This window comes from Aythya ferina, assembly GCF_964211825.1.
Source record: "Aythya ferina genome assembly, chromosome: 1".
Lineage (NCBI taxonomy): Eukaryota > Metazoa > Chordata > Aves > Anseriformes > Anatidae > Aythya > Aythya ferina.
The window spans coordinates 16,814,749-16,840,172 of record NC_140296.1 but is presented as its reverse complement, the minus strand read 5'-3'; the positions used below and the strand labels follow the sequence as shown (position 1 = coordinate 16,840,172).

The 25,424-nt window shown below is 37.9% G+C and overlaps 1 protein-coding gene and 1 long non-coding RNA gene across 4 annotated transcripts in view; one reads left to right on the top strand and one right to left on the bottom strand.

Moving 5' to 3' along the window:
* Nucleotides 1-25,424, top strand: part of GUCY1A2 (guanylate cyclase 1 soluble subunit alpha 2) — a 160,734-nt gene that overhangs the window by 89,029 nt on the left and 46,281 nt on the right. The window contains exons 5-6 of the mRNA XM_084507036.1: nucleotides 2,194-2,679; nucleotides 21,341-21,484. Of these exons, the coding sequence (XP_084363162.1) occupies nucleotides 2,194-2,679; nucleotides 21,341-21,484 (630 nt within the window). The remainder of the gene's footprint in view (nucleotides 1-2,193; nucleotides 2,680-21,340; nucleotides 21,485-25,424) is intronic.
* LOC311430456 overlaps nucleotides 1-25,424 on the bottom strand; it is a 43,702-nt gene that overhangs the window by 1,843 nt on the left and 16,435 nt on the right. The window contains exon 3 of one of the 3 annotated variants that reach the window (XR_014688799.1): nucleotides 2,739-2,770. The exons of 1 other annotated variant lie outside the window; for it this stretch is intronic. This is a non-coding gene — a long non-coding RNA (uncharacterized lncRNA). Of the gene's footprint in view, nucleotides 1-2,738; nucleotides 2,771-24,662; nucleotides 24,830-25,424 lie in introns of those variants that run through there. One more of the 3 variants, XR_014688801.1, reaches the window with a different exon arrangement.

The following is a 25,424-nucleotide window of genomic DNA, read 5'->3' as shown; positions in this document are numbered from 1 at the left end:
ATATGAGGTACATTTATTTTGTACACGGGTGATGTTCTAGACATAAATAAAAAAGAAAAACTCTCTGGAAAGGGTCAAAAAGTAAGAAGAAAATATAGAAATCTAGATAATGTAGGAATATTATGTATTTCACATTTAGCAATTTGCACTTCAGAGTTAAAACAATTTTGCGTGTCCTTTGACAGCATGAGGCTGCATGCATGAAGAAAGCATCTATTTCCCTTATGTGTTAAGAAGGGAGCCATATGTTTTAAAAATTAAAAAGAACAATTAGTCTTGGAGCAGTAAAATCTGCCCAGCTAGGTAGCTGATCAGCTTCCTCCCAGAGATTGCTCTCCCAGAACAAAGTTTAGGAAGTAAGGCTTAGAAATGTAGATATTAGTAGGTATGTGGGAATATAAATTTGGGAAATTGATAATTTTTAATTTCTTTTATTTTCTTGTATTTGCTGAGTTCCATGGCTGACATCAGAAGTTGCATGTGCTGGGTTGCTGGCAGGATAGGGTATGCTTCAATGGAAGCAGAGAGACATGGGGACAGGATAGGCTTGTCCTCATATTGGCAGTAGGATCTGCAATAACAGTATATTACTTGATGTAGTAAATTCCTAATAGAAACAGGAGCTTCCCTACTTCTCCCCCAAACACAGAAGGTCCCATGCAGGAGTAGCTGTCAACACAGCAGGAGCTTCCAGACCTCTGGATGCTTAAATCACATTGCTATTACAGATACCTCTGGGTTCTCTGCCTGAGGTTTTCCTATTTTGCTTAGAGGGATAATGGATGGAAGGCAGATTAAATGTTGAATCATGTGAAGATGAGAAAATGTCTGCATGAAGCATGAAAGTGTGACTGGAGGAGACCTTTTTGTTTCAGGAGGGATTTTGTGGAATATAAAAATACAGAATTAAGACATTATGGTGCCTAACACTTATGAGAATTCTTTGCTTAGATGCACGAAGTGTGTTTGTTGCATCTGTTTTGACTCTGAGATCCTTGGGTTAAAGACTGTATTTTTTTAGGTCACCTAGTTCAGTACTGCCCTGCTCTTTGTGTACTCCTGGAATGAAAACATTAACAGTGAATATGGTTCATGGCCAAGATTATGGGAGGCTGTGTTTACAAAGATGGCTACTTTACCCTATTTAATTCTTTTCTGCTTAAGCAAAATATGTTTATCTTATTTATTTATTTATTTATTTATAATTCTATTATCCGGTGAAAAAATAGTGCCATAACTGACAGATTCTCTTGTGTGACCTGAGTAAGTTGATAAAAATCAGAATGTATGTAGCCCCAAACTTGAAATATATAATTACAGTTGAGTTTCATTGTGCATTTCCATCTGGTATTGAACTGGTGCTGAACTGCTGTCTTGGTGCAAATGGTAACAAGCAAGGACCTCATTCATTATCAATCACTGGACATCATTCAAAAGATGGGACGCCTTGCCATTTAGCAGGCAAATGCAAAATCAGTAAAACAGTGCAATGGACCCCTCGATCTTTTCTGGTACTCCTTTCTTACTGTTCCTTCTTCTGATCTGCAAATACAAATTATACAGATCTGTGTCAGCAAGAAATCTGCAAACTCTAACAGAATATCACTCTTCAAGTACTCTGCATATAAAAGAAGGCAAATAGAAATAGGAGCACTAGTGCACTTTTTCCGTGCCATTCATTATTTTATAGAATTCTTTCTCATGTCTGTTCTTATTTTACTACTCAATGGCATGGCCACATTTGAATTAGTACCTGTTTGCTGAAAAAGAACTACTTCACTATTTAACTGGTTTGCTTTCAGATGGTTGTATCTTTCTTTTCATTTTATAGTTTTAGAATTTGTATCTAATTAACAGAGAAGAAGCTATTCTGGAATTTGGATTTAAGACGAGGTACATTCTAGGAGCAAAACTTAGAAACAGTATTTCTGAGAAATACATGTAATTGTGATTGCTTTCATATTTAATTGGGCTGGAATTGAGTCTGACATCTGATTTGGGAATATTTTTGTGTGAGTATAGGATATTTTATGACTCACCTTAGTGGGTAGACTATGTGAGTCTCATTACTTGAATAGGTGTTATAAGAGTAGATCATTTTATCTGAAGAGTAAATAGGGGAAAGGTAGAATGGAGATCCACCTATAAGCTGATTTTTACTTTTCTAAAGTATTTTTATTTTTATTTTTTTAGGTGATGGAAATTAAAGGACAAATGATTCATGTGCCAGAATCAAATTCAATTTTGTTTCTGGGATCCCCCTGTGTGGACAAGCTGGATGAACTGATGGGCCGAGGCCTCCACCTTTCAGACATTCCTATCCACGATGCTACTCGCGATGTCATACTGGTTGGGGAGCAAGCGAAGGCCCAGGATGGCTTGAAAAAACGAATGGATAAGCTGAAGGCAACACTAGAATGCACACACCAAGCCCTGGAAGAGGAGAAAAAGAAAACAGTAGATCTCCTTATTTCTATTTTCCCTGAAGAAGTGGCTCAGCAATTGTGGCAGGGGCAGCAGGTTCAGGCCAGGAAATTTGATGATGTCACCATGCTCTTTTCAGACATTGTTGGCTTCACTGCCATCTGCGCACAGTGCACACCCATGCAGGTCATCAGCATGCTGAATGAACTCTACACACGGTTTGACCATCAGTGTGGATTCCTGGACATCTACAAGGTAACAGCTCAAGCTCTAAGTTAGAAAAATCTAATTGAAATTGAGATAGAAAAACTTACCAGTAGCCACCTTCTTAAATTACAGACTTTGCCTATAAAAATGGGAAAGGCAATTATTTTTTCACAGGAAAAAATAAATTTGAAATATATCCACTGAAGATCAAATACTTTGATAATGAGAAGTCGTTGTGGTTCTCCCATAGGAATATATGCCATATTGCTGTTTTCTTACAGGGACATACACCTCCTGTGTTATAGTCTGATTATATAGTCTTGTTTCCTTTAAGTGACACATTGGTCATAGTGTAGTAAGGGTGATGAAGTCCATAGTGATGATCCTAGCCCAAAATGCATCTCCTGGAAGGCACTCAAATATTTTCTATTTCAGTGGAAACCTGAATGTTTTCAGTTTCAGACACTTATATTTTCGATAAATTAATTCTATTAATTTATTTTTATTAATTTATTATTAATTTATTATTTTCCATAAATTAGAAATTTTCATAAAGAACAAGGCATTCACTTAAAAAGATGGTAATAAAGGATTTAAACTTCCACTGAAAACAAGGAAGAAGACAGCTGTTTTCCATTTTAGTGATTTTACCATGCATGGCAGTTGAACACCACTACAAATCTCATTCCCTGTCCTAAAAGAAAGCGGAGGAGAAAATATGAGGGAAGGGGCTCAAGGGCTGAAATAGGGACAGGAAGATCACTCAACAGTTACTATCATGGGCAAAACACACTCAACATAGGGAGATTAGTATAATTTATTGCATTTGACCAGCAGACTAGAGCAGTGAGAAATAAAAAACTAAAAACACCTTCACCCCTGCTCAAAAGCCAAATGACATACTAGAAGAGGGCTACAACAGAAGGTAGTGACCATCATTTGAAAATGTTTGTGGTGTTATAGCTGGAAAAGATTGGAAGTTTGATCTTGGTTTGTATTAATCTACTGTTAAAGCACTGGTTCTCAAGCCAATTCTGAGAATGTGACTTGAGAGACTTCTGACCCACAGCTGTGCGCCATATCTAGTGACCCTGTTTCACATGCTGTATCTGGTACATGGGTGTAGTTAGTGTTTTCCCAGATGATTTATTTTAGATAACTGTTTTGAGGCATTCAGGACATTTTTTATTAAAAACTGCAGTTGCATAGCAATAGGAAGTAAAGTATCCCATACTCTCTGACCTGTTTGGAAGGAAGGTTGGCTGAGTCCTGTGAGAACACTATGCAGGATGAATCCAAGCTGAATCTGCTGTCCCTGGGGGTGTTTAAGGAAAGGTTGGATGTAGTGTTTAAGGACATAGGTTAGTGGGTAATATTGCTTGTAGGGGGATGGTTGGACCAGATGATCTTGGAGGTCTTTTCCAGCCTTAATGATTCTATGATTCTAAGGAATATTTTTACATAACTCACAAATATTATGTCATTTAGACCATGTATTACTGCCCTTCACCTAGCTTTGCGCCACTTTGGATGAAAGATGTTACTGCACAGCAATATTGTCCTCCTGACCAGTGAAATAATATGATGGCTGCTCAGATAGGCAAAGTAAGATTTGTGCAGCCCGAAAAGGTACAAGTACTCCAAAGAAAATTACCCTCCTCGCCCCATAATTCTATGAGCAGAGGAATAAACAAAGTCTATTTTTCTGTGGAAGGGTATCTAACACCCTTTCCCCACTGTTACTGCCTTAATGGAGCTAGTTCTTCCTCAGATCACTTCATCCCAGGTTTTTGTTCATCTCTCTACTCTCCCCTGAGCATCCCTAAAGCCCCACCACCACTGACTTTGCTCCACAGCCCCCCTCCCACTGAGCAGGATGATGTGTGCTGTGGTTACTTGGAGCTGTGTGTGCCTGCCCTGCTTGCTGATCGCTGAGCCCAGAGTGCCAACGAGATCGTGTTGCTGCCGGGCTCACACGACAGTCAGTTCCACTGCTGGGGACACTGTTCTGAATCTCCTACATCCATCCAGTCATGGATCTTCTCCCAGCCTGTGAGAACTCGGTCTTTGAAATCTCTACTTTTTTTTTTTTTTTTTTTTTCTTCCTTTTTTTTTCCTTTTTCCTTTTAACTAGGAGTCTAAGAAAGTTACTGTGAGGTTAGGTGAAAATGACTCAGTTAAGCATTACAGAAAGACAGAAAACCCAGGCATCGAACCCTCCGAACCCTCTTTTATTTCCTTAGAGAAACAGTCTTAAAATAAAATGACAATTCCTTTTGAAAAAGCATTTGCATTTTTAAATAAAAATAGCTCATGTGTTTACATTTTTCATTTGTTTCAGATGTTATTCTGGAAGCTAATTTTATTAATAAGTATGATCAACACCACAACTATAATTTTAGAAGTTATTGTCAAGCAGTGAATTTTAGATATGTAATCACCAGTGTTTGTACCTGCAGCCTGCCTCTAAGATATTGTCCTGTAACTAGGCTACAGAAATTCATCTTGTGACCTATATTATATATACATCAAAACACAACAATTTTCAAATTTGCTTGTGTTGAAGCAACATGGAAAGAATAATTTGCAAAGATTATTTGGAGAGTACTTTTGAATACCAAACGCGTCATTTTGTAAACATAAAAATAAGCAAAATTCATTAAATAGATTCCATGCCGTAAATTATTCACCCAGCTTTACTGTTACAGCATTTTAAATTCAGAACCTCAGTGCTTCTAATTTTGGAGTCAGACAATGAATGTAATGAACATAATACTTTTCAATTGTCTCACACTATTCATTCAGGAATATTTACAGAGAAGTATGACACGGAAAGAAGAACAAAGATGCCTGTATTTAACAAGTAGAACATGGAGGGCAAGCATAATGATCTGTTGGTTGAAGAATAAGAAATGTTTGTTGAGGGCTGAAGGGGGATGAATCAGACTTTGAAATACCTTGGAAATGAAAGTAAGTAGTTATAACTGATGAGACAGGGAAAGGGTATCCAGTGGATGGATGTGCAGGTATGAATGACACAGGCAAATGACGGGCTCTGAAAATCAACTTCACAGCAGAATTTTAAATGGATACTAGGGATGACAGATTACATTCCTACAGGCTGAAGGAGAACATCACAGTAATTGAGATGCATCATGATACAAGCCTGGGTGACAGTTCTAGCAATTTGTGTTTTAGAGAGTGAAACTTTAGAAAGAATCTGCTTACATATAGCTTTGATAAAAAGATGAATAGGGACACTCCTGGGGTAATCACAAAGGAGAGAGGATGTGAGAGAACTGAGACCCGGCAATGCCTTTGGGAACTGGTGCTGCTGACTATCTGAGCTAATCATGTTTGGCGTGGTACTGAGGAGTGGGAGAAAAGGATGCTGTCAAGCAGGGAGTGCAAATTATAGCAATGCAGTTGCAGATTTGAAGACCTGAGCTGCTTGGTAAGTCAATGTCTGTGGACATGCAGATAAAAACATGGGCTCCAGGAGAAAAAGTACTAAGAAAGATAAGATCTCAATACATTTTGAAAGCAATTGTTTTGGATAAAGTATATACTGGTTGACTTGACTGTATCTTTGTTTTGACCTGTTTTTCTCTGTATCTGAATTCCTGTCATTTGTGAGCCAAGAGCTGGGAAATGATGCTTCAGCTAAGCCACCTATTTATTGAAAAAACTATTTAGATATACTGCAGCCATGGCTAGCATTTAAAACTTATCCCTGCAGGCTGATATCTTCCATGTTCAAGCTTCCTGCAGCCTCTGTTTCTCTCTCTAAATAATGTCTTTGATATAGGCTCATTTTAGATACTTTTGGTGTTGTGTCTTTTTGCCTGGGTAGGCCTGCTTTCTTAACTCTTTTCCCCTCTGTTACTTTCCTGAAACAAACCCATTTCTCTTCTTTGTCTTTTAACTGCTGTGTACAGTAAAGACAGCACGTGTTGTGGCTGGTTTTTTGGTCGTACATTCATTGGCTGCGTGGCTGTGTATGTTGGCTGGGTTTCTTGGTCCTTTCTCTGGACAGTGCAACATTTGTTGTAGAAGACATTTCTCCAAGGTGGATTTTCTCCTAGCCCTGAACTTCACTTTCTGTGAAATGATGAGTCCCACTTTTCATAACTGAGCAGTCTTAAATGTTTTGGGCAATGAACTATTGTCAGATGACAAAATTTATTTGCTGTACATCTTCTGTTGTATAACTGATTCTGCTGCATTTTCAACCAGCAGAAATCAGTATTCATTTTTAGTTAAAACAAAACAAATTATAACAAAAAGGAAATTTAAGTACTTTCCTACTTCCTTAACTATCCTCCTTGGTGTAAGATACTTCTACACAATCACATATAAGTAATTAAGTTTATTGTTGGTGCTATAATGACTAAAGAATACTGTGATGACAGGGATTCATGAGCTTCAGACTGTTCTGAAGTTTTGCAAGCTTAATGTTCCACAAGTTAAAAAACCTACTTTTCAAGTTTTCATGTAAAATTTATGGCCACTACTTTTGTCTTCTTTCTATCACTTCCTCGGTTTTAACCTTGTGTGTTCAATGCAACTACCTATCTACTTTGAAAGGGATTCAAATTCTTTTAGCTTCAGCAGAAGCATCTACAGAATTAAGATTCTATGAAATGCAATTAAAATGTATAAACTATACTGATACTCTTCTATGAGTGATAGTATATACAGAAAATATTATGATATACCTATTTAAAGATAAATAGATGCAAGTTTGGGGATTACTGATGCAGCAAGTGTTGCTTCTTCTTGTTAATTTAAAGTCAGGCTAGATTGGATAATAGAAGAAAATCCCCATCACGCAGAAACTCTCTCTCTGTGGTGCCACCCGTATGTGTAGAGCTGCCCTTTAGCAGACTGCTCTGTTCAGGTCCCACCACAGAGAACTTATGAACCTTCTTGCTTTCCTTGCTCTGAGTAGGCTATATCACTGACTTTCTCTAGCTATCTGCCTCTGCATAGACTTTGCTATCACACAGAGCATCTCACTCTGGAGACAGGGCAATGCTGGGGTGCCTATACTTTGGGGGGAAATCAGAACTGTTTGGGGGTTATGTTTAAAAAAAGAAAACTCAAAAGGTTCTTTTCTGTGTGAAATCACCCTGCACATCTGCATTATTTTTACCAGAGAGCTCCAGGATATTTCAAGACCTCCCATTACTTTAAGCCTGTATTTGTTTTGCAGCCTTGTGGTGGATTTACACTTTTTGTCTTTAGGGAGATGTACAAATGAGGTAAACAGATATGCAGGCTCCAGAAGAGTCATTCTTTACTTTATAAACATACAGACCTGCACAAAGCCCTAAAACATCTGTGCACATTCCCCTGATCTAGGCAATTAATCACCCAAGAATCCTCTTAAGAGTTGAGGACTTGTGCTTCTGTGTACGATTTCTTCAGGAATACTGTGCTTGTATATGTTTCCTTCTCTTTCTCTTTTTAGAGAAATGTACAGGTCCTTCCACTTTTCTCTTACCTGAGAAGCCCATATTTGTTTTTAAGTGTACCGTTCCACTTCCCTCAGACTGTCTGGGAGCCTTAGAGCCTAAGTCCTGCTCACTGGTTGTGGGAGTGCTTCCCATGTCCTCAGTTTGTGTGTGGACACTAGCTACATCCTTTTTGTTTGGGCAGCACCCAGAAGTTTATCCTCCTTTAGGGCTCCCTGCTCCATGCTGAGAAGAAAGCCCAATTGCAGTGTCTAGAAAAGAACCATGGCCAGGAGTGTGCCCTGTTAGAGCATGCAAGTCTCCCCGATGTTATGTTTTTTAAAAGCCACCATTAATAGCTAAGTCCTTTGTTTTCTCGTGTCACATTTATCAGCCATTTAAATTTTAGTCCCTCTGAAGGACTTGAAAATTTCAGTTTCCATCAGTCTAAACTAATTCCATTGCAACAGTCCAGTATTGTCCCAGACCTAGAGGATACTTAGCACAATCCTGACAACTTAAGGCTGGCCCTTCATATACATCAGCCCTCCATGATGCAATGTTTTCATTCTTTCAAATAGTATTCATAAGATGTACCCTAATTTCTGAAATGAATGTGGGAGATACTTAGGGAAGTTAGGAGAATATAGAAATTTCAAGACAGATAAATGAAAGCTCATATAATCTTGATGAGGTTGCTGTTCAGCAGTAGTTTTAATATTAAGGGTAGCTACAGCAATCTAAGACCCTTCTTACTGCTGGAGAAGGCCTATCACATTAAACTGAAATGTGTGTCTTAAGTTATACATGATTATTTTAATGGTTGCTTATTTCATTAGACAGTTCATTACTATGACATTGTAACTACCTCACATAAGGCAGAATGCCAACCAGAACATTTTTTATTCATCGTAAACATTCAATGTGATTTTTGCAGCTTCATACTTCCCACAAAAGAGAGAAATCATTTATGCACTGACTTATGTGTTCCATGACTGTTGTGTGCAAACCTGATGTTGGTATAATGTAAACTGTAATTCTTCTTGCATGTCTGTATTTTAACTAGTGGGAAAAAAAAAAAAAAAAAAGAACAAAAACCCACACCCAAATTTTAAAATACTAGATGCTACACAGCAAGAACCATTTGTCTATTTTCCTTTCATAAAGAAAACAGCACTCTGAATCAATGTGTAGATAAGAGAATTCCTCCATATGCTGGATACTGTAAGATTTAGGCTTAAAACTGCTAAGTAGGTGCTAGAGAAAGAAGTTTGAATAAAACTCTTCTGGTAATATGCTCATGAACTTGCTGGCATGTGGCATCATTAAACTCACTAAAAATAAAATGCCCTCAGGCCTGGTAAGAGCAATTGATTCATAATTAGACTCTTGGGAAAAGAGCTGGGATTTGTAGTAAGATACTTCTTTTAAAAATGAGCTTTACCAGATGAACTGAACTTCATAGACAGGCACTTGGAATCCACTTCTGCTGACTTGGGAGGGGTTTTCCATACGCTGAACTATTCCCAAAAGCAAAATTCAACATCACAAAAGCATTGCAGAGTTACCTTGAAACTGAGGAATAAGTTTTCATTGCTTAGGAGTTTTGAAAAATTGAAAGGCACAAACTAAGAGAGCCAAACACTAAGAAACTTAAGAAGATGATTCCTGAATGCTATTTTGAAAACTTGCAGCCTTTAAAAAATGGGATTTTTCTTAAAGTATCCCAAAGATTTGAGGAAATCTATAAATTATACTGTATCCAAAATGTAAAATTCATTTCTGGAAAAACAAACAAACATACAACAACAACAACAACAACAACAACAACAACAACAAAAAACAGGTCAAAGTACTTTAAGCTAACACATGTTTTCAAGCTTCACAATGTCATACAATCGAACTGCATTTAAAAGCTTTTCTGTGCGGTGGAAAATCATATAGAAAACTTGAAAATGCAAACAGACCTAAGCTTTGGTTTCTATTCACACATCAAGAAAACACATGCATTTTGGTTAATTTGGAAAAGGTTAGTATTCTATCTTTGTTATATAGACAGATAATCTCTTCAGGGATTTAGGGACACGCATGAGATCCCCCTGAGCTTCCTCTTCTCCAGGCTGAGCAGCCCTAGCTCTCTCAGCCTATTCCTCACTGCAGAGATGCTCCAGTGCCTTCATCGTCCTGGTAGTTCTGTGTTGGGGTCTCTCCAGTATGCCCAGGTCCCTCTGGTACTGGGGAGCCCAGAACTGGACACAATACTTCAGGTATGGGATCCTGTGGGATCCTCAAGGATCAAGCATACTTAGACCATGCTCAGTAGCAGCCTTTCTGAAATGCATTCCAAAGAGCACACACACGGCCTCTCCATGAAATAACCCATCCGGTTTCTCTCCAGTCTCCAATGTCAGTTTAACATTTATTTTCATGAGATTTGTATTTTATATTGAATTGTTCTTATCTTTTTACCATAGACAGCCCAAAATATTTTACCTCTTTCCTCCTCCCTTGACTGATTTAATACCATCCTCGACCTGCATGCCAAACTATGCATGGCAAAATACAGGATTTTTTTAATTTTACTTTTTTAATTTTATTTTTTAGCTAAACGGGATTTTGCTATTGCTGCTGACAGACAGTATCTCAGCACTAGCAGCCAACACACTTGTGCAATCTCTTTACTGTTTTAGAGTACATTCTGGGGGCAGGAACATGCACTCTGTAGTGCACTTTGAAAGGCACATGGTGCATGAGAAGATAACAGCTCACCCAGGGTCTTCTAAGAGTTTCACAAACTAAGTCATCCAAGTCTTTGGCGATCCTGACCCACATAAATCTGTTTTTCAGCTGTTTCTCAGGGAAAAAAAATGATGATAACATGGGAGCATTTTTTTTTTATATTAAACTGCAGGCTGGGCATGGAAGCAATTAAGTGAACACATGAATTTTTGGGTCCTGTTGTAGTAAATGGGTAAAAAAATGATGTTTCTAGACTTCAAGGTGGAATAAATCACGCCATGGAAGTTCATTTTTCTCATCATTGACAACAGAAGGATTATGATTGAATAGTTAAAATTAGAGGCTTGAGTTTAATGTGACCAAAGCTGGGTAGTATGAGTCCCACACTAAATGACAATATTGTAAGTTAATTACTGATTTACAGAGATGTATTTGGGAGAAGGGTATGGGTAGAAAGACATGGAGAGAAGTCAATGATATAGAATATGGACATTAAATAAATTTCTGTCTGTGGTGAGTGCTGAGACTGCTGCCTTAATATAAAACTGGAATGGAGAAGATCTCCCTTTTCTTCAGTCTTTGTCCTATATCTATTAAAAAGGTATTCCATTTGCAACAGAACTAGAAGTCATGGACAGGAATAATGAAATCCAAATGAAAAGTGTGGAACACCACATTGCCATATACCATAGCCTTTCCCTAAGTTTCCAGATCTACAACTAAGGGCAGAAAACAGATGAAAGAAAAACCCGCTGGGAGATCCTAATGACTTCAAAGTTTTTTATAGAGTCAAATACGAGAATTTCTTCTTAAGGATGAATTTTGCAGTATGCCTTTAAATGGAATACGTTTCAGCTTTCATAAAAGAAATATGTCGTTTCGAGGTACTATGTAATTTAGTCTTGCAGTTGGAATGAAATATAGGTAAAGAGGACAATGAAAACTTTGGGAAGGCATAGGTCTGTACTGCAGTACCTCAGACCACTTTCCAGATTACTACTCCAGGTGCATTCCCATCCTGAATCCTGGTCCCATGGGATGGCAATTGAGAAACAACCTCCTTAGATGTTTGTACCTTCCCACAGAAATGCAAACTAGGTGTGTAGGAAGTAGAGATGTGCTCCAGTAGTCACAGGTTGAGGAGTATGCATGGAATTTAACTCCGATGAAGAGACAGTCAGGGAAATACCTTGACAGTGCTCATTGAGAAATTATTTCCAGGTCTTCAGAACAAATTAAAAAGCTTAAAGTTATAGATTTTTTGTTTGTTTGTTTTGTTAGTGTAATCATAGGAATCAGTGAAACTTCATATTCTCCAGTATGAATAGTTCTGAGCCTAGATTTGAGTGGAAAGGAGCATGACACATGGAGCATATGCAGGTTTTCCATTTGTTCATCTATCTTTCTAGAGATAGAATGATAGAAATTTTCACTTGCTTATCTGTATTTCTAGGGATCAGCTTTACTGAAGGACTGTTTGGTTTCCCAGAATTTTCCCTGTCCTACTTCTAAAATTCACCTGCTTCTATGACCTTGTTCAGTCTGCCCTTCTGCCTCTTCCCATGGTCTTGTTAGAGCCTTCTCTTACATGGTTCTGAGACAGAGAAGGTGAAACTATACTATTTACAACAAAGAACTAGTTATCTAGACTGTTCTCACAGTCAGCAGAGGGAAATATGATTTTATATGGTAAGCATGAATCTTTTTTAGTGTGAGATTCATCTTTTTAGTGTGAGAGTCATCTTTTCCTGAAGGAGATGCTTAGCACAGGTCAGATGACTGCTAGAATCCCCAGTTCTGTCCATGGGTTACAAGCTAAACAGAGAGAGAATACTGTCTTTACATTAAAGATGTCTCAGGTTAGGTGAGCCAAATCTCACCCACTTGGTCTTCACCTTATCAACTTATCTGCAGCCTATGTGCTTGAAATGTTGCTTCTTCCCTGTTACTGTCATCTCCTTTTCATGTGATTTATTGTTATGTTTTTTTAATCATGTTATCTTCCCTAATTTAGTGTCATATAATGCACGGAGTGTATTTTGATTGAATAAAATGAAGTTTCACTGCATTTTAATTTCTCTCATGCAATCATCATCAACCCAAATTTATGTTTTTCCAAATTTCATTGCTTTATGTTATATTGACACTGGAGTAACTCCCTTCACCACTGAGCATTGCTCTGTCTCTCAGTAGGGTCCCTTAGAATACTTGACAGATTAGTTTAAAGCTTGACTTTCCATGACTTTTACAAATGGAAATGATGATCTTTGTGCAAAGATATAAGTATTGCATACTCCTGTTGAAACAGTCAGAAACGTCTGGGATTGACTGTAAGAGGCAATGGAGTATTCAAGGGCCCTTAATGTTAATGCTGATTCTGTTCATTTTTAGCTAAGAAGAGAAATATAAATGGTATTTCATCAACCAAGGAAACTGAGGTGGTAATTTCACTGACAATCATTACAGAAAGATAAAGAAAGGCTGACATTCTGGCAGATGCTAATATACTAGTTGATCACCAGGGAAACCAGCGTGTTACAGCTCCAAACAATGCAACTCTGTGGCTCAGCTGAGCAGTAAAGTTATCTGTAATAAAATATGCAGATTCCTTTCCTTTCCTTTCCTTTCCTTTCCTTTCCTTTCCTTTCCTTTCCTTTCCTTTCCTTTCCTTTCCTTTCCTTTCCTTTCCTTTCCTTTCCTTTCCTTTCCTTTCCTTTCCTTTCCTTTCCTTTCCTTTCCTTTCCTTTCCTTTCCTTTCCTTTCCTTTCCTTTCCTTTCCTTTCCTTTCCTTTCCTTTCCTTTCCTTTCCTTTCCTTTCCTTTCCTTTCCTTTCCTTTCCTTTCCTTTCCTTTCCTTTCCTTTCCTTTCCTTTCCTTTCCTTTCCTTTCCTTTCCTTTCCTTTCCTTTCCTTTCCTTTCCTTTCCTTTCCTTTCCTTTCCTTTCCTTTCCTTTCCTCTCCTCTCCTCTCCTCTCCTCTCCTCTCCTCTCCTCTCCTCTCCTCTCCTCTCCTCTCCTCTCCTCTCCTCTCCTCTCCTCTCCTCTCCTCTCCTCTCCTCTCCTCTCCTCTCCTCTCCTCTCCTCTCCTCTCCTCTCCTCTCCTCTCCTCTCCTCTCCTCTCCTCTCCTCTCCTCTCCTCTCCTCTCCTCTCCTCTCCTCTCCTCTCCTCTCCTCTCCTCTCCTCTCCTCTCCTCTCCTCTCCTCTCCTCTCCTCTCCTCTCCTCTCCTCTCCTCTCCTCTCCTCTCCTCTCCTCTCCTCTCCTCTCCTCTCCTCTCCTCTCCTCTCCTCTCCTCTCCTCTCCTCTCCTCTCCTCTCCTCTCCTCTCCTCTCCTCTCCTCTCCTCTCCTCTCCTCTCCTCTCCTCTCCTCTCCTCTCCTCTCCTCTCCTCTCCTCTCCTCTCCTCTCCTCTCCTCACCATGGGAAGTTACAAATCAGAAACAAACAAAGAAACAAACAAAAAACACCACCACCTCCAACAAACAAACGAAAAACAACAACAACAAACAGATTTCATTATTGCCAATGGGAGAAAAATAATATAAACATCTTTTCCATGACTTTAAGGTTTCTTTGGGCAATTTAAACATACATCATGAGAAGTAATTTATATAGCAATTTTTCTTCCTCAAATTAGTAACAAAGGGAAAAATCAGTAGCTACACTATAACCTCAATTATCTAATTGTCAGGGGAACACTATAATGGTCCATCTTTGACAGTAGTGAATGTGGAAACTTGAAGAAATACAAGAAGCCATAATAGCTACTTATGAAATATGTCAGACCTTTTAGCCTTTCATTTTGAAATTTATGCCATGAAATGCAAGGTTGTGTTCTTTATGGAGGCACCTAGATCAGTGTGTCTGTATACTGGGACAGAGAGAAAACTTGAAGAGGCAACAGGTGAAATGAAAGCCAAGTTTTTTAAGATGAAGAATAACACTTGTGTGGGGAAAAAATTACACACAAGCAGAGTTAGTTTTCTTAGTGAGAAGAGTCAAGGGAGAAAAGGAAAGAACATTAAATTACAATTATCTAAGTCATTATGCCTTTTCCTGCTGCTTATTTCTGTATTTTCATTTCTCAAGCTCTTTAAGAGGAAACTGATATCATTGCAACTGCTGTTCATTATTATTTCAATCTTATAAAATGAAACTTTATAGAATATCTTTCAGCAATTGGAGACTTTCTAGCTATTGGCAGACTGCTCATAAGTGATAAGAAACAGTTTAATAATAAGCTTTCCTTCAGCTAAATATAGCATATACACTTTAAATGCTGTGGCTGTAAACAGGGTGTGCAGTGTAGAGAAACTGTTTAATATTCCAAGTTTACTGCCAGCTTAAAATTATAAAATACATACTTACTTAAGCAGAAATAAATATTTCTGGTGATTAAAATAACAGAAACACATGAGACCATAAGCAGGATTTCATACATTTAGAAACGCAACTGAATTTGAAAAAGTATCTCTTATTCTATAGAGGGAGGATAAGAAATCAAAGACCTGGAAAAGGCTGAAGAATACTTATGTCTGGTTACTCTATTAGGACTTGGCATATTCCATAATACCTTGTTAAATGTGGCACAGGGTCTAAGATCAGAGAAAAAAAAGAAGCTGCTCAAGGACCTCTTACACCAGTTTTTTTTTTCTTTTTTTTTGTCATTCTGTCATTCCCAGTAAAAAGTAAGAGTAAGTAGGTGGAAGAAAATGGGCATGCCCTTGCCCCCATTTCTCGTGGTGGCCATTTTCTGTGAGTTTTTTCATGAGTTACAGTGGTTTGACCTGAGTGGATTAGCTCTGCTCAAATAAGCACAAGAATTAAACGAATGTAAAAATGAAACTTAGATTGCCTTTTTGTATCATCTGGTGAGGTATAGACAGTGTCACCCACTAGAACTAATCAATTTGCTGTAAATAGGCCTCGAGTATTAAAGTCTATAGGTGTGATACAGTAATATAAACGTAAGGTGCTAAAGTATGAATGTTCCTTGAATTAATTTGGCTTGATAAGGGCTCCATTAGCAGTCATTTTTGTCTCAAACAGCCAGCCAGCATTAACTAAAATCAGTAGTGCGACTTGCATTGAGGGCTTTTATTTCTGGATGACAATTTGAGGTAAAGACGATACTTCAACTGTGTTTACCTCTAAAGTGAAGTCAAGATGACTTTTTGTTTCCCATTTATTTATTTATTTGGAAAAAGAGACTGTAACAGTCTGTAGAGACACTGGCATGGATTATTTTAGGGTAATTACTTTTATTGTAGATATTCACTATGGAGTGATATAATAAATACCTACACAAACTTGTGAGTATGTAGGAGATAGGAACAATAGTACACAAGTACCCTTCAGAGGAAGACAAAGGATCTACAAGGGACAAGCCACTAAAGGTAGATGTTCTTCATGAAATAAAGCAGCAATTTTTGAACTTTCATTCCCATTCTTTTGTGTATAGTTAATCTTCTTTTCATCGTGTAATGCATAAAAAAGGAATACCTGCCCCAAACACACATATTACTTTCAGCCCTTTGATAAAAACAAGGTGATGAGCACTCCACTGTAACAGTTATAATCCAAATTATCTGTTAAGCTTTTACAGTAAACCTGTAGAGAGAGACAGGTCTACAACTAAAGCCACTTCTCCGTTCACCTGCTTCTTTCAGTGCATTAAATTTTTGTGATTGCTGTAGGAATTTGCAATCAGAATTGGCACAAGAGTGACCACCAAGATTGCATTTTTGATGCTTATTTCCTAGCTGTGCTTTGAAAAAGGTGCTAGTAAGATTACTTTGAGTGTTGTGATTCCTGAGTATTTTAGATGAAAATCTTACACTTGCCATTACAGGTTTTGCTTTCAAAATTATCTTTTGCCCCACCCCCACTGTGTGTATAAGACTGTGAAATTATGTGTGACACTTCAGAGCCTTCATTGCTTTGAGAAGTTCATATAATTCCTGGTGCACCTTCATTTATTCATGAGGAAAAGTACCACACTTTCCCTTCTGAACTGTCACTGAATCAACACCCTGACTTTATAACAAGGGGACATCATTTAGCTACAACTTCCAGTTTTTCAGTTAACGTAACAGAAGGTTTAGCTCCTGGTAGTTAGAAAAGACCCACTGGAGTTGCCCCAGGGACAGTCTATTAACCTCTGTTCTCTGCTAACATTATTGGAGAAATGATATTCTGCCTGCTGGGCTCCTAGGTTCATCTGCAAATCATATTCCATCTAAAATCCATATGAATTAAGGATAAGTAAGTGACTGTAAGATAATTACTGGAGAGCTCAATCTCTATAAAATGTACTGCTCATATCTGTAACCTGCAAACTGTATCTGCAGTGAGTCTTACGCATTGTTACTATACAGTGTTCAGCAGCCTGAGCGTATCTATCAAGAAGCAGTTTCTTAACAGCAGAGTGCACACAACTACTTCAATTACTTATGAATCTTAATCTTTGATGTGTTGTGGGGCCTGACAAAAAATCCTTTGGACATTTTCAATGATTTGGCAAGGAGTTACAGCAGGCTTGAGAAAAGACCTTTGTATAGCAGTGTAAGTAGCTGCAATGATTACTGGCTTCTTTCATTGTTAATTAAATATAAAAATGATATCCTGTATTTTTTATAGATTGGTCTAATTTTGACATCTATTTTCAACCTCACTTCTCTTCTATGTTATAATATATATTATTTCCCAATTATGAAAAATCCAGTGAAGCTGACAGAAGTGAGTGTAAATTAGTCATAAAGGATGAAAAATGATTAATGGTAGGCCAAGCTGTCAATGAATGCCTAGAAATATTAAGACTTTTAAGAAAAAAATCTTTAAATAGAACTAAAATATACTAAATATTAATAAAGGTAAAGCTGTCAACCATATGCAAAAAATGGCTGAAATATTCAACAGAGGACATTTTGTTTTTTAAAAGAAACAACTTATTGCATGGTTACAGTAGCAAAATACCTTTGCCTGTGTACCTTCCTAGAAGGATATGACAATCAAATATATTAATGCATTATAATATTCATATTACAAAGCCAAAATCTCAGAAGTTAGTTTAGCATCAGGTAGAGATTTCCTATGAAGTTTTATTACTGTGCTTAGTTTGATTAGCATGATATTGGACTGAGAACAGTCCTTAGAAGAAGGACCTGGGGGTGCTGGTTGATGAGAAGCTTGACATGAGCCAGCAATGTGTGTTTGCAGCCCAGAAAGCCAACCATATCCAGGGCTGCATCAAAAGCAGCAAGGCCAGCAGGGCAAGAGAGGGGATATTCCCCCTCTGCTCTGCTCTTGTGAGACCCCACCCTGTGTTCAGCTCTGGGGCCCCCAGCACAAGAAGAAGATGGATGTGTTAGAGCGAGTCTGGAAGAGGGCCATGAGGATGACCAGAGGGCTGGAGCACCTCTCCTATGAAGACAGGCTGAGGGAGCTGGGGTTGTTCAGCCTAGAGAAGAGAAGGTTCTGGGGGTCTTACAATGGCCTCCCAGTACCTAAAGGGAGCCTACAGGAAAGCTGGAGAGGGACTCTTTGTCAGGGGGTGGTGTGATAGGACAAGTGGGAGTGGTTTTAAACTAAAAGAGGATAGACTTAGGTTAGATATAAAGAGGAAATTCTTCACTCAGAACATGGTGGGGTCCTGGCACAGGTTGCTCAGAGAAGCTGTGGATGTCCCATCCCTGGAGGTGTTCAAGGTCAGGTTGGATGGAACGTTGGGAAACATGGTCTGGTGGGAGGTGTCCTGGCACATGGAATTAGATGATCTTCTAAGTGATTTGGAAGGTCCCTTCCAAATCAAACTATTCTATGATTCTACAGTCATCTTGAAGAACATTAAGTAGAGCTGAAGGCTGCTATTTTTAGCTGCATTGAGTAGTACCTTCCGTTTCTTCTAATGCTATTGACATTTACTCTAATTAGGGAATTATAAGAAGTCATGGAGCTTTTTGAGAAATAATTGGGAAAAAAAATAAACATTGAGAAATGGAAAATTTGCTTAACCTGATTTTGAAGGAGGACTGAACGAAGGTTAAAGTTTGGATAAGATTTAGCATGGAAATTCCAGTTTAAATGCTTAGTCAGAGAAAATCTTAGTAGAGATTGAAACCAGTTACAGAATGGTAAAACATTGGACCACCTTATCAGTAATCATCACATTTGGCCTTAACTAGCAGGTCAGTCTCAGCTGTCCTAATCATTCCTCTGCTACTCCAGTATTTTTGTCAGAGGAGTATCATAGGGACATATACTTTAAAGGGTATCCTTCAGTGGTACTATTATAATTTATATTTTTAGAGTAAAGTTAAAATGAGGAAGCTGGATTCTCTTTTTCCTGGTAGTACTGTGATATATATGATGCAATTCTGATGATACTACTCATTCTGTGACTGCAATTTAGCTGTTAAATTGGCTTACATGTTATGGAAATTTCTGAAGGGGAAGATGCTAACGAAATAAGTAGGTCTGCCTGAATATTGCAGGAACAGTATGTGGTCTCAGATCTATATTTACTTAAAGTGGTGTAATGCAACAAACTTTAGTGGAAAAGTCATTTTGAAATTAAGTCGTTCAACAAAGAGTAAAATTTGTATTTCATTTTTTGTATCTGTCATCCTAGATTCAGCTCTCTGTGAGAGAGCTGAATACATTAATTTCTGTTCAAACTGGTTATGCTCATCCACAATTTTAAGGTTGACAACATCCATCTATTTGGATTTCTGTTGATTCTTTCTTCTGTGGTTGAAAAAATTTTACCATCCATTTCTTATCCATCCAGAGTGTGTTTTTTATCTTGATGCTTTTTTTCTTATTGTGATCATGTGTTTTGTTCTCCAGTTTGTATATTTTTCACCCACCCATTGTATTGTGCTTGCCCATCCATACATCTTTGAAAATATGACCTAAACTGCAGGGATTTGTCAGTCTCTGCTTCTCATGGACAGAGATCCTGACATAGAGCTTAGGGATATGGTTTAGTGGAGGGCTGTTAGCGTTAGGTTGGAGGTTGGACTCGATGACCTTGAGGTCTCTTCCAACCTAGAAAATTCTGTGATTCTGTGATTCTGTGATATAGACTGGGTAAAATGGGCAGACAGACAGGGGTATTGATTGCTCCCACATGTTTTTCTACATGCAAGTACTATTAGGAGCTTCTAAAAGTGAAGATGGCTAGCAGATGCCTCAGCTCTCAGGTCATGAGAAATCCTGAGCTGCTGCTGTATATCCTCCTGTATGATCACCAGGAAAGACTAAGGAGTCAAACTTGGCAATGGGCTTGTAACGGTTTCTGACTTGCTCATACTGCTGTCCTAGATTCCTGCTCTGGACACATTTACATATAAATGCTTACATTTCAAGATATTACCTTTAATTCTACTTCTCAACACTGGAAATTAATCTGCAAAGGTCCAGGTCTCCTGCTATTAGTAGAGTCCCCACAGAAAAAAGAATCATCTGTATTTATTTGTTGAGTATCTCCTTGCTTAATGCATGCTTCTTTCTCACCCTAATCTTCGCTAAAACCTTTTCTGCCATTCCTGTAGTGTTGTGGGCAGGGTGAAAGCCAAGTTAGGTATGTAGCAAAAACCAAACTAAACCTTCAGGGCTGAGTCTGCCTGGGCATGTGCTCACAGACTTTGTGTGGAGCATGATGCAGACTACAAAACACAATGCTGTCAGTAAAGCTGCGGAACTCAAGGGCATCAGTGTTTCTCAAGCTTCCTTCATCCAAAGCCAGAGGGCTTCTGTAATTTCCTTTGTTCCTTCTTCCTCCTGAGGGACAGCTTTCTTTAAAGAAAATCAAGGATGAGAGATAGGTAAGGCCTGTCTGAAGAGACCAGAGGGAACAGTCTGCTGAACTTGATGCCTGAAGGTAGGGAATTCACAGTCAGGTTGCCCGCACAGTAGAGAGAGGCAGCATTTCTTATTTGAAAATAACAGAGGCAGATGCAGTCAGAAGTCTGTAGCAATAACATCTATTTTTAAATTCTCCCCTACACCAGAAAGAGCTCCCTCCTAATGAGAAGTCATAGACTGTCGACTGTTTTTTATGGTGACATTTTGCTTCTTCTAATTCTCTTCCTAATGTACTTTTCTAGCAGAGCAAATAATAATTATGAATTATAATCATGTGGTACTATTCTTACCAAACAACAAACTCAACCGGAATAGTGCCAACCAAAGCTGCAAGCAATTTCTCATTTAGGAAAATAGAGTTTTCTGCATTACTGCTACGGGAAAATGTCATATTTCAGCTGATGGCATACATTGTTCTAGACGTAATGATCTTCTTTGTTTATAATGTTGATGAACCACTATGCAACTGCTTGTCAGGTTTTGACTGCACCTGTTTGCAAACTCAGGTAATTATGCTCCGTTGTTTAATTGCTTATTTTATGGATGTTTTGCTCACATGTTTTTAAGCAATGCTGTTTGATTGCAGATAACTAATGGTAGCGATCTCTTCTCATTATCGTACTTTAACATTTGATTTGTCTGATTGCTGCAGGTGGAAACAATAGGTGATGCGTACTGCGTTGCGGCAGGGCTCCATAAGAAAAGCCTTAGTCATGCTAAAGCCATTGCCCTGATGGCACTGAAGATGATGGAGCTTTCAGAAGAGGTCCTCACTCCAGATGGGAGTCCTATTAAGGTAACCCCTTTGTTCTTTATTCTCAGCTCGTCAGTGGTACATTGGCCTGATTAATTCCACTGTTTTCTGTTGGTAGAAATCTACTGCCAGGAGAATTTGAAATTGCATTAAGATTTCACAGTCTTTCTTATGAACATATAAAGTGGATGGTGTCCATCAACAATCACAGCTACTTTAGTAAACACAGGAGATGACACAAAATCAGCAGAGACCTAAAATGCACATTATGCACATTTTGGTAAATGTAGGGATCTACTTTGGACTAGCTGTCACTTTGTCATATGCTTATTTGTAGCATTATGCACAAATAGGTGCACTCCTGGAGCCTTTCTTCTAGTTCAGTTTAGTGTGAGAAGATAGTTCACATGTTTCAGGAATGTCCTGTGCTACAAGCCAAAACATGATGACATTTGGAAATACATTCAGAAGTAGGCTCCTGATCTGAACTTCAGCACTGTTGTGGAGGCACTCAGTTCTGCATCTCTGAGGGGCACATGTCTCTTTTATAAATAGTTGATCTGAATAAAAGAGTGTGTGGACTACTTGCTCTTTCTTGGTGATAATGTACTTCCTTCCCATACAACTCACGTTCTTCCTACTAGTTGATATTGGAGGTAGCAGGAGGTGGAAAAACATGTCCATTTTGTATTATTTTAAAGTTCCACTCTGCTGTTCTGCTGCTTTTGATCTCGCACTGACCTTGTAGTTGCTAGCATTTGGAATGAGTAATAATGAAGTGAAAGATAGAAATTCAGCAGGGAAAAAAATCCATGCATTTCTTTTACAAGGTTTGGATCACATGTTGTCTTTATTATGTGTCCTGTTTCTGGTTAAATTGTTCTTCCCTTAACACAAACTTTTTGTTTTCAGAGGAAATGGAGGGATTATTTAGAACAATAATTCAACACTGTCTAAAGCCTATAACAAAAGCCATATGTAGCTGGATAAGAAGGCTGGACAGAGTTCCCATGGGATAATTTATATCATTGTTGAGTTGCACTTTGCAAACTGCAATTTCTTTTATCTATTAAAAATGAGGGTTGCAACCATGGATTTTTATTTTTTTTCCAAGAATTCAAAGATATTTTGAGGTTTTAAAACTTGACAGAAAATAAATAAAACTCAAATATTCAGTGCTGCTGAGATGCTTCTTGACCAATGAGAATATTACTAAGTTCCAACCTTTCTCTATTAGTTAAATCAAATCTTCAATTATATTACTTGAACTCTTTTTATGTGTCAAGAGTTCAATCAAGAGAGCTTTAATCTAAATGAATTGTTATGCTCTGAAAGGAGAAAGGAAAGTGTGGATGCACTCAGCTAAGCTAGAAATTCTATGAAATATAGCAACACAATATTAAAATGAAAATATATTAAGTTCTGGATTAAATATTTCCATTTTTTAGTATTGATGGTTTGGTTGGTTTTGGTTTGGTTGATTTTTATTTATTTATTTATTTATTTTTAATTCCAGAAGAAAATATTAATTTGATTACTGCAAAATGTCCACATATCCAAAAACATTAGTTTTTGTAAAAATGCCTTGGACTGACTATGGATGTCGAACAAAAATTCTGGAAAAGTTTACATGGGCATTTATCAAACACAGAACAAGCATTAAAAGACAAATATTTTCTAAAGACTGAAGAAGAGATAGCATTTTAAGTTTTGATGTAGGTAATCATTTACCAATTCATGAAATTGGTATTCATTTACTCCAATCAAAATAGATTTTCTAGATTGATGATTTCTCTATTTTTCCAATGACTATAACTGATTAATGCATTCTATCTAAACTGTCATACACTGCCTTCCAGATCCTCTCCAACTTGTTACTTTCTTATGAATGATTCCTGCAATCATAGGGAAATTTTGAAGGTGTATATTTTACTCTTAGACTCACAGTTTGTGGCTGTTTTCATTTCTACTGTCATTTTTCTTTTGGAAAATTATTTATGGTTTCAGTGACTGCATAAGAAAACCTATAAAAGAAAGAATATGAAGACAATGCATAGCAAATATGCATGCATGAAAAAGAAAGTGCTAAGAATAACTGCATATGTTCAAAAAGTCCTAATGAATTTCCTTTTGAATTCAGAACTATCAGTTCATCATAACTTATGCTGAAAGTAGAGGTACTGAGAAGGTCCTCAGTGGGCGTTAGTTATCCTGTTTTCAGTTTTAAGTGTGAGTGATTTCAAAGCTGCAGGGCTGGTGATACCAGCTAATCACATCTCCAGGGTGACAAAAGCTTAGGAAATTATTGTTGCCTTTGTGCTGAGCCTGCTAATTCATGTTTAAAAAAATGTATCATTTAGAAAGGCTTCTTGACTAGATTTTAAATGTATCAGGGTTAGGATTTCTCTCACCTGGATTTCTACTCCGTAAAAGCTATAGAAATAAGGACTTTTGGAGAAGTCTACTCTAATTTGTCCTACTTTAGGTATCTTCTCTCGTATGAGATGAATCACACCCTAAAACTGTGTGTTTTCTCAGTTGTCTGTAAGGGAAGTCTGTAGACCTAGCCTAAATGTGGCTACTGAAATACACTGAAAGCTTCTACACTCTGTCAGATGAATCCTCCTACAAATGGCAAATAATGCATAGTTTTCTTGCTGATTATGTCAATGATCGTCACAGTTAAGTGTATGCACTACTTCTAAATTGAATTGGCATGACTAACTTCCAGCCAATGCTGAGTTGTATAGAGTGGCCCCTGTATTCATTAGTTTTTCACAAAACTGTGAAGGTGTCCATTTTGCCACAGACTCCTCTTAACAAATACACAATGTGCATAATCCACCTGAAGTTTAAGGAACCCCTAAGTGTGTGTAAATGTTATGATAGACTCAGCTCAGGACTGTTAATAGGAAACTTATGGCTTCACAGACTTTACAATTAGGCCTCACCATTAAAATAGTTAATATATTAACTATTATATAACAGTAGATATGAAGTACACTCCGTGAGCTATAAAATGGTCTCACTTCTAAACAGTGAACTAGAATGTATTGTAATGTGGTTACTTTGAACTGGTCCTATTGATATGGATGTCAAAACAAGTGCAGTGTTTTGACTATATTTTGACCTTAATTCATATCTGTGACTCATGTTACTGAGATCAATTTACATTCCTTGAGTCCTTGCCAAGTGTTTCATATATAGAATACTGATGCAGTTTTTTTTTTTTTTTTTTTTTTTGTAATGAAAAGCCTGTATCAGTGTTTAGATATTTGAAAACTTGAAATCAGAGGGCACTTTTCCTCATGCTGAAGTCTCTTTTTGATATTTTTGACAGTTTCCATGAACAACTGTGGCCTTCATTCTTCAGGATGGTTTAACTAGCTGTTTTGAAAATAAAACAAAACAAACAAACAAACAAACAAACAAAAAACAACAATTACTTCACCAACTCTGAGACAAATTTTCAAAACGTAATTCCTAAAAATAAGGGACCTTCTGATCTCAGGAGTGTCCTGGTTTCAGTTAGCACAGAATTAATTTTCTTCCTAGTAGCTGGTGGAATGCTGTGTTTTGGCTTAGAATGAGAAGAGTGCTGATAACACCCCGATGCTTTAATTGTTGCAGAGCAGTGCTTATACTAAGCCAAGGACATCTCAGCCTTTGCTCTGTCCTGCCAACGGGCAGGCTGGGGGGGTGCAGTAAGAGCTGGGAGGGGACAGACCCAGGACAGGTGACCCAAACTAGCCAAAGGGGTATTCCATACCATCTGACGTCATGCTAAACAATATATAGGGGTGGCTAGCCGGGGGGAGGGGGCCGGACTGCTCGGGGTTAAGCTGGGCATCGGTCAGCGGGTGGTGAGCAATTGCATTGTGCATCACTTGTTTGTACATATTATTAGTAGTAGTACTATTATCATCATTGTATTATTATTATTATTATTATTATTATTATTATTTTCCTGTCTTATTAAACT